The sequence below is a fragment of the Corvus kubaryi genome, unplaced genomic scaffold (assembly GCF_017639235.1).
Source record: "Corvus kubaryi isolate FWS band 111438036 unplaced genomic scaffold, C.kubaryi_AGA036_p1.0 37398, whole genome shotgun sequence".
Classification (NCBI taxonomy): Eukaryota; Metazoa; Chordata; class Aves; order Passeriformes; family Corvidae; genus Corvus; species Corvus kubaryi.
In genome coordinates this window covers 10691329-10701679 of record NW_024581137.1, presented here as the reverse complement: position 1 = coordinate 10701679, position 10351 = coordinate 10691329, and the positions used below count along the sequence as shown (strand labels likewise).

At 40.9% G+C, this 10351-nt stretch overlaps 1 protein-coding gene across 38 annotated transcripts in view; it reads right to left on the bottom strand.

Moving 5' to 3' along the window:
• Positions 1-3134: 3134 nt before the first annotated feature.
• Positions 3135-10351, bottom strand: part of ARPP21 (cAMP regulated phosphoprotein 21) — a 142498-nt gene continuing 135281 nt past the window's right edge. For all 38 annotated transcript variants that reach the window (XM_042043941.1, XM_042043971.1, XM_042043973.1 and 35 more), the window contains 2 exons: positions 5113-5264; positions 3135-3956 (listed from right to left, as the gene is read on the bottom strand). In XM_042043941.1, coding sequence (XP_041899875.1) covers positions 3699-3956; positions 5113-5264 — 410 coding nt within the window. In that variant the 3' untranslated portion in view covers positions 3135-3698. The remainder of the gene's footprint in view (positions 3957-5112; positions 5265-10351) is intronic.

Below are 10351 nucleotides of genomic sequence, written 5' to 3'. Positions count from 1 at the left end.
AATAGCAGAAAGGTGCTAAGCAATCCATCCCAGATTATTTTCACAAATGAAAAAAATACGATAAAGACTTGAAAATATAGTATGATTAAAAATTATAAAGTATTTTTTGTGCTTCACTTGATATAGAAAAATTACTTAATTGTCTTCAAATACAAATTCTTCCAGCATAAAGCAAGTACATGCACCACCACATGAGATGGCTCCCCCATGTATATGATACTGTAATAATTAGGGCATTCTCCACAGCTGTGGGAGAACACGTTCAGTTTCCTCATATGCCTAAGGAGATTTGAACTCTTTGGAGAGTGAGACAGTCAGAGGATGTAGGCCATTTTGGGGTGGGTGGCTGTGACTCCCTACCAAAACTGCTGAATTTTATATAAAAAGTTCAACTCTCATACCAGCAGGAAGGCACATTAATGTGTAGGTAGGCGCTGCTGCCACAAGGCTAAGAGAAGTCAGTCAACAGGACCCCTGCTCCCACAGCTAAGTTGGTGTCTTCTACCAGCTGGTCATTGTGCTAGCAGACAGGCAAACCATGGGAAAGCATGGCCATGGTCAGGCATGGGATAGGCTGTTTGCCACGGGGACATGATCTGGAGCAGCCTAAGGACATGAGGAAATTCTGTCTACAGAAGCAAGATGCCTAGGCTTTCCTTTTTGACTCCCTTCCCCATCTCTACTGAGAGCATCTACAGCCCAGCTTGCCATCGATCTATGATGCTGAGAGCAGATTTTTTTACAAGGCAATTCATTCATTGTTCCCTGACAAGAGGGAACGTTAATAAGGTAACAGTAGTGCTTCAGAGAAGTAATGGGACTTAAATATAGTGATAACCAAAGGGTGTCTTCATTCCAGACACTGGGTGCATAGAGATTCCCCCTCCCTCCCCTCTCCTTCAGCTCCTGGGCACACACAACTTGTCCTGTGACGCAGGCCACGTCTTAATTGTGTCTCCCCTGACGGGGGGGACTTTTTAGAGTCTTTGCCAGGAGTCAGAGATGAACAGATCTTTTGGAACTTCTCGGTCTTCAGATTGTTTACTGTGTCTTATCAGTAATTTACATGCCGGCAACATAGCATGAAGCAGAGCAAATACCAAAAGGCAAAATGCAGGAAAGCTCAAGGTTTTTTAAAGGTAAACTAACCAATGGTCACTAAAAGCATACAATATTTTTACTTTGCTACCAATGCCCAATGAACTATTCTTTCACGTAGCCCTGTACTGCAGCATTTTGTAACCAATCATTCTCTACTACCAATACTGCAGAAAATGGAATAGGCAAAGAAGGAGGAAGAAACCTGAAAACTACAAGGATCCTCCATTTTGATGTTTTTTGCTTTTATCTACTTACTGTATTAATAAACCCAAAACCTCTAGATTTTTCACCGTGACAATCTTACATAGTATTCTATCACCTAATTCACACCATTGTACATTCTAATTCTTCCCAGAGGGTAGGCAATTTTCTCCATGGATGAAGGTCAAAAACAGTGTTGTCCAGGGGGGTAGAACCCTTCAAAACAGGCAGAGAAATACTCTCTGCACTCTGGGTTCCCACATCCTGTACAAGGTTACCTAGAGGTAGGTCCTTCCTGCTGGAACTGTTGAGCTTTGACAGAGAAGGACACCCATTCATTCAGCTGTCAGTGATGCCACAGCAGCAATTACATCTAATTGTAGCCACGCTAGGACAGAAACCTCTGTTGTATATGAAACACATAAAGGAAATAAGGCATACAATGCAGGGAATCTGACATGAGAGCTCAGGGTCATAGGCAAAATTCAAATGCAGTATCTTGATTTGAAAAAAGAAAAAAAAAAATCAATCAGCAGGCTCTCCCAAGGCATTTCACCTCTAACTGAAGAGTGAATTGTGTTTACTTAACTGCTCATGCTCTTGACTGTCTCTCAGCAAATGAATCGTGATTACACTACATAAAATTCAGTGTTTGGCTTTCTTATGATCCCACAGGACTGGATTCCACACTTTAAGACATATGTAAAAAAAGGACTGAACTGTGAAAGATATCTCTTCATTGTATAGAAAAGAAAAATGTTTCTTTCAAATACAGATTGTAGCCCCTCCAGTTCCTGTTTCCACAGCTGAAGTGGAAAGTAAAGGAAAGGCCACATATGCTAAAGGTAAAATTAAAGCTGTTTCACATTCAGATTGACACTGGTCATGGGCCATGCAGGCTGCTGTAATCTTGGGTACCTAAAATCAGATTATGTCACATAAAGACAGGATCACAGAAAGAAGGATCACAGAAAGAAGGATCTCGGTTTTTTTCATAATGTGTATCCATAATTCTGGAGTGCCCAACTTTTAACTATTGTAAAGATGCTCAAAATTGATCAAAAACGAAGTTTAAGTGAAAAATGACTCAGACGTTTGTCTCAAATGCCATCATCATTGAAGCAACACGAGAAACTCCATGCAGTATTAATGAATCAAGAACCATTTATCAGAATAAGATGGGAATTTGAGTGAAGATAGACATAATAATAAAAAACACCACAAAACTGAAAAAAGTTCTAAACCTTTCTGGCAAACCACTGTGTTTTAAAAGCCAAACCCCCCAAATATATTGCTCATCCCCACTTACTTGAAAATGACAGACCTGATTCTTGGGTCATCTTCTTTAGTCAAGATGGCTTTATAGCTGGAGCACCAATAATTGGGTAGAGCATCTCTTTGTAGCAGCATTGCTGGGTACTGTGGTTGCTACATCAGTACTAACTATCTTCCATCCAGTGGATGGAATATCATGGGACAGCAATCATGCACAATTGTTGTATGCTCTCTTGAAGAGGTGGGACTTAGTAGAGGCTTGCAGCAATGATGAATTGTGTTTGTGACATTCCTGGCCCTAGGGATTGGAAAAGTGCAAACTCAGTTTAAGGTGAACTGGTATCATTCACTGGATACCTCCTGGGTGGCTATGCTACAATTCCAAAGTGGTCTTAGCTGTTATGGTATTGCATGCTGACACACAGCTATGTTGCCTTCTCATCAAACTCGTCTAAGGCCATTAGGCACCATCTCCCCATTAGTTTCACTGGAAACAAGACAATGAAGAAACAAAAGGAAATTCACTCACTCAGAAACAGAGGAGACCAAGCAGGTGGTAGAAACATGACCTTCCTTCATGAGGTCAAATAGCTTTATTGTGATTAAGCACTACAATACAGTATATATCCATAAAAAAACTCTATAGTGTATATAAATTATTCCTTCCATCCAGTAATTCTCTTTTTGTTTTCAATTTTTTTTTCATTTCCATTACAGCTTTGGTACAATGTGATTTTATTATATTTTTAAATACTTTTAGCTTCACAAACTCAACACAAAGTACAAAACTAATCCGAATCGGGGATATTACAATCTACACAGTGGTGTTCAGTGGTAGGAAAAAATCTTACCTCAATGAATTCATGTCACTAGCTAAGCTATAAAGGCATACCTAGCAGACATGACAAAAATATGCACCATTAACCAGCAAACATTTTTTTTTTTTCAAAATTTATTTTACTTCTTTTTTTTTTTTACAGATTTTTCCAGCAGCAAATCACTTGAGCATAGTCAGTACTTGTGTCCTCAACTGATTAGTCTGTTGTGTTCCTCTTCATTTGAAGGCCATGATTTTTTTGTCAAATAATGCACCGCTATCCTCATAGATCTAAGCCACAGTGTCAGTACTTGACCTGCCACCCTGCATTGTTGATGCTTGCACAGTTTGTCCTGCAGCTGGCAGAAATAACTGGAACGTTATTGGAGGGGCAGTGTGGGGCAATCAACCGGAGGTTGTTCTGTGGGGCAGGAGGTATGACATTACAGTAGACAGGCATTCCAGTGGCTGTAAGTGTTCCTTGACCTGATTGATTAGGTAGCATGATTGGTTGTTGATATGATTGTTGCGGCAATCCTTGAGAACCCTGGGTCATTGGCACCTAGGTAGGAATATGGAAAGATGCAGGGAAAAAAAGATAGCAATTACTAAACAAGTTAAAGTAGGTTCCAGTACCCCTATGTTCCTTCTAGCTGAATTTGAGTATACTGCATGTTCTGCCAAAATGGGCTATTTTTTGCTGCTCAGAATTGTTCTCATCTCTGAGGATTTTTTTGTTAGAGAAGGTTTTAAAGAGAATTCCCTCTGCTTTTAGGCCTAGAAAGTGTCTCTGTCGTGACCTACTAGAATATGAATTATTGGGATCAGTGCAAACAAAAGACTTGACCCTGGTATATCTAGGCCATCTGAAAAGTCTAAACCTGTAACTTGATTATTAACCTTTAAAACACTTTTTCACAATAGTAATTCTGAAGATGTAAGGGGAAAATTTTACCCACAAGCAATTCCCCCATTTCCATCTGTGTCGGTGCAGTGTTTTCAAAGAAGCTGAGGGAAAAGGGGAATGGCTGCTCAATCAGTGCAATCTATTAAAATGAATTAGATGTCACTTAGTTTCTTAACTTTCCAGAGGGACCAGTAGGAAGTGTAAGCCCAGGCCACCTCTCACATGCTCTTGGCATAACTCACAGAAACTAGGTATAAAGGTGGGGAAATAAGTCTGGGTAACTTACGGACTTGGTAAAAATCAAGCCACTGCCTTCCCTCTCCCCAGAACCCAATAAACAATAATCCATCTGGCTACAGCTTGTTATAGAAGACATGGTGAGATCCTTGGCAGGAGTCTCCACAGATGAGTAATTTTTAACTGGATCAGGCAAAGCCCTCAACTTCATTACAGGAAACAGTACTGCACTGGCAAAAAAGAGAAGAAATGAACAATGTTCTTATATTTTTTAAAATTAATTTTCTTCACAGGAAGAAGTCTAATTCCTTCGATCTTTGTGACATTTTACCCTCACTACAGGCTGTAATAAATAGTTCATTTGAAACATTCTGAAATCAGAATGAAAATCAGGAGTACTAAGACCATGTAAACAAGAAACAAAGAAACCGATCTGACTTAGGAGCGTATTCATCAGAAGGTTTCCTGCCACACACTGTCCAAATGAAGTTATAAGAGCACTGTGTGATGCAAAAACTTAATTCAATTAAGCATTCTCCAAGAAAAGCAGTCTTTCCTTACAGTTCCTAAATACCTGATAAGACGACATGGCTGGATACTGCACCATCATGCCTTGCACCTGATTTCCCTGTTGATTATTCATCAGGTTCTGGCTTTGGGGCGGCTGCTGCATTCCCATGAGACCCTGGAACCCCTGCTGCTGGTTCGGCAGGACAGGCTGGTAACCTGGAAGAAGAAAGACGTCTTCAAATACCCTGTTGCTTGTAGGGGCAAAATTACAGCTGTTCTAAGGCACAGCAAATGATCCCATCATTTATCCCCGCCTTAGTCAAAAAGTTACTCATTCCTACAGAAGTGTTACTGGAAACAGAAACTGCAGTGCAATAAACAAGTGCCATGAGCCTGCAGCAGCCCTGGCAGGCTGACCTGAGTGGGGCAGCACACTTTCGTTATGCTTTTTAACACCGTGGCAGAGACCACCTGGAGGAATGTCTGACTGCAGCACAGGGCTGTAAAGCCCTAAAGAGACACAGGGTGCTACTGTCCTTTGGCTATTTCCTGAGAGGCAAAACTCCCAACGACTTCAAGGACATCAGCATTTGGCCTTCGCGGTCTAACCTGACAGTTTCTTTCAGGTCACATTTTTTACCCCACCCTCTTACCTTCCTTCTAATGCAGTTCCTTAGCATGATGTAAACAGAGAAGCCTTTATTTAATCAGGAAGAACATCTCCATACAGACTGGTTCTCACTTGCAAGGTTGTTTATGTAATTAGAGCATATTAAGGGTCACATTCCATCCCACTAGTTTCACGTTTATCAAAGCAGGAAAATCATAAATTTTGAGTGATTAAATTTGTGCCCTCTTCATTGCTCAGTAGGAACACTGCTAACACACCAGCACCTGCACAAGGATGAGAAGCTTACTCTTCTGTTTTAACCTGTCACTAACTTTGTGTTCAAAGTCACCACAATATTGCAGGTTTTCTGCTCGGACAGCTTCTCTAGGACTAGTGGAGAAATGGGCAAAGACTGCATGATCTAGAGAGCCAAGCTGCTAATGAGGCAGCACTGTGGATGGGAAGGCAAGCACAAATGGTGCACTGCTCGGCAGCAACACGGTTTCGCCTGGGAATGAGCCTAGACAGATGGAACTGGGCTGGCTGGGTGATGCTAATATTTAGCAATTAAGGACTCTGCAGAAAAAGTAGGAAAGGAAGATGCAGAAAGATCCTGTCCTTGCACAATGTGGCCAGATATAGGTATTATAAATCTATGAATAATTTCTCCTTAACACATTCTGTGTTCTTTAGCACTCATATTTTTAACATGCAGTTATGCAGTGCACTATTAACTCTGTGGTGATGTTCTTACAATAACCATATTTCAGACAAAGAAGAACTACCAGAAGGAGCAACTCTGTGTCATCTTTCTATGAAAAATTTGTGTCATGTCTTCTCAATTTATATTCATGAATACAGTACATGGTTCAATATACTTCACAAAGTGAAAACCATCATCTGGATATTTCTTCATTATGTAAGAAAAATAAAGTGACAAATGTCTCTGTTTCTGCTGGTCTATTGTCAATTGATAGCTTTCCTTCAAAACCTGTTCTGATGCCAGGGAAATGTTAGGATTTCTGCTCAAGTATTTGGCATTAAAGATGCCGTTTCTGAGATTAATGTCTCCAGTCAACTGAGCAAAATAAAAAAAATGAATTCTTTGAGTGATTAACTTGGCTGGGATGTAGCATTAAACATCTCCCAAACTCACCAGATTATTATACATTCAGATTTGCTCTTTTCCTATGCCCAAGCACTGTGTCAGCATATTTTTTAGTCATAAAAATTACCAACATCAGAACTGCTGTAACTGAGTTTGCAGAAGGCTTATACAGCAATAATAAAATTGCAAGTCCTCTTCTGCTCCAGTACACCAATTATGGGGGGGGGGGCGGGGGCAGAGGGGATAAAGGATGGAAATAAAAAATTTAGCATTACTATTCTGGTATTTGCAGGACTGAAGTTTAAGTACAGGGGTGTCAACTGACAGCAGAAGCAGACCCATGAAATTCATCTCCTGTCACCTGCAGTTGTTAAAGTAAGTCCCAGATGTGTAAAGAATGATAGATGGATGGCAGACTAGGGATCAAGTGACACTTTTGGGGAATGTAATCGAACACTGGATTTGGGCTCACAGATTTGGCTTGTGATGCACTGGCACAGGGCAGCAGACTGGTGCTCTGCAGAGACAGACAGACACCACTGGGTTCAGGTAGAAAGCAGCCCTTCTGTTATGTCCAGTAAATATGATGGCATTAACATTACTTTAGTCAGACTACTGCTAATAGTCTGCTGTGTGTTTGAATACACAGCTCTCTCTTCACCTCAGCTTTGTGTTCCATATTCTCCAAAAATGACAGATTTATTACCCAGTGCAGACATGACTATCAAAATGAAACAAAAAATTATGGAAAAGTTGAAGTAGATACCCTTATGATGAACATATAGGCATGATCTCCTGGGGGTATTACAAAAACACAGAGTCATAGAATGGCTTTGGTTGGAAGGGACCTTAAAGACCATCGAGTTCCAATGACATACACACACAAACACCCAGCCCTGAAAATCTCCTCTGTACTAGCAAGCACTGCTTAGTGCATGACATAACCACTCCAGGTTTTAGGTGCACAAATATGAAAAGGAGATGGGCTGAAGAGCTGAGGTCCACTAGGCTATGCATTATTATTTTAACAATCTTATTTTAACATTCTTCAAGGACTTTAGCAATTTCTCCTGCTCATAGGACATGTGCACCCCTCACCCCCGTCCCAACCTGCAGAGTACTGCGTACATCCCTGAAAATGAGAATAAGACTTTTTTCCTACTCCCTTATGTAAGCCCTTTGCAATGCTCTGACCACACAGAAAAGCCTCAGTACAAGCAGATAAGTACTTCATGTGCACACTAACATACTTCCAATTTGATTAGATGGGAGCAAAGAGGTTGTATCCTGAACCCTCTTAGATTTTAAGGGAAAATAAGTCGCTTCTTTGGTCCAGAAAGAAGTACTCTTGAATATTGACTCCCCTGACTTGTGAGTAGAAACAGGGATGTTTAAGAAGTTTACTGGCCTGTGAGTATCTTTGCAAAGATGCTGTCTGCCTGTCATCTCTTCCTTACTTAATATTCATGGACTTCTTTTTTTATGATCTGTACTCTTTGGAACTAAATGAAGCTATGGATGTCAGACTTTGCTATAGAACCCAATACAGCATTTAGTCAAAATACAGCATCTTCTTCAAGGTTCTGCATCTCAAGTAAAGGCACTTCATTTTACCTGATAGCAAAGCCTGACCCTTTATTATGCTAAATACATGAAGAAAGATGCAGGTTCATCCACTCTGTTGAACATAAAAACATCACAAGGTACAAAAGTATATTCCAACAGTACAGAGGGGGTGCAGCATATTAAAAAGAGCATTAATTTTTTTATCTACAACAAGCTCCATAAGCAAGAAAAAAAATGCTGTGTCAAAACAAAAAAGCCAATATCTGTTCTGCTAAATGGCTTCTGTTTCAGCACAAATACAAGTAGAACAATTGGCACTCTAAGTGGCAATCCATTTGGACAAGAAGTTGTTAATATCAAAAACCAGCTGCTCTGAATTTCCTATCACTGCAGCCCAAATTCTCCACGTAATATTTGAAACAGGTCCTCCAGTGCTTACTGTGTGTTGATATCTTTGTATGTTTCTGCACTCTGGCCAGGAAAAAGAATGGAGGTGGGAGAATTGAGATTAATATCAACCTTTTAGCACTGTTTGTGAAACTGTATCTCCTCTTTTTTTTTTTTTCCCTCAGGCACAGACTATCAGAGACTGCCACTTCACCAAAATCCAGAATTATTTAATTTGTACACACACAGCACAATCCTCCAACTATGCCATGCTTTTCACATGCTATTTACTTTTCAGTGACATGGAAATAATACTGCATTCTCAAAAGTTTTGGAAACTGACTGCAGTGCATGAAAAACCAGGCATTACTGGGCAGAGGTGGATTTTGGAGCTATGCAGGTGTAAGAAAACGAGAACAGGAAGTGGCAACATGCTTATGCAGCAATAGTTTTCTTTGCACTTGCTCTTTTGCTCATTAGCTTTCATACTACATAAAGAGCAATCCTTAAAAGACTCTTTACTGTCCCCTGAGAACATACATACGTGGGTTATTTTCTAATGGCAATACACATCAGATGAACCATCCTATTACTGCAAGCTCCAGGGCCTCTTTACTGCAATTATATCATCCTGCTCTATGTTATCTCTGCTACAAAGAAGGATTTTTTAATTCAGGGCAAACACAAGAGACATTGTTAAACAACCAGAGGAACAAATCGTGCACGGAATTTCAATGAATGCCTCAGAGGAAAGATGAGCCTTGGATTCCAGCTGAAATGGAAGAGGCCATCATACCATCAAGGTAATTCTCTGAAGCTTTACAGCCTGCATTGCCATGCTGAAAGTCATCTAACTTAAACATCCCAGGGGAGGAAGACTGCATGAAAGACCCACAAATGTTTCAATTTCCTAATGAGCCTACACAGCTCAAAAGACAAAACACAGTGGGTTCAAACCTCTGCCAGCAGTGTCACCCAGAGCTGCAATTAAAGCATGTTTGGTGCTCTCCTGGCCTCAGCATGCATCTTTCATGGATGGCACATCCATGTTGGGAGGGACTGTTTCATTGCTCATTTTAGATTTGAAGCACGTGTTAGCAGCACACCTTCGGAACATGTGTATCAGCACTGTGGGTAAAGAGTGTCTGACAAGTGCAGGTGAGACTCCCTGAACTGCAAATCTTATTGTACCCTTACCACTTGAACAGAGTCCTTGCATCCAAGCCCATCCAATGCAAACACATACACTCAGTGCTTTTGCTGTAACACGATTTGAGAGCTCACCTGCTCCCTTTCTGCTTTATTCAGTGTAGTGCCACCTAAAATTTGGGTACCTTGGCAACACACTTCAGTGGCTTAGGCAAGCAAAGTCCAAAAGAAAGTCAAAAGGGAAATCTCAAGCAGAAGTAACTGGGCTGGGTGGACTGCTATACAGATCTGGTCATGCTCCTGCCTGCTCTGCAACTAGTGCCTTTCTGGTGCCTTATGCCACCCTCCCTTTCCTTCCCCCTACCTCCCCCAGTATAGAGCAGCTCAGCCTCTGCTGCAATTGCCAGGAGCACTGGAAAGAAATTGAATTTGAGCTCTCATGGAAAAGCCAAGGGGAACAAGCACCAACTCTTGGTGCAGACA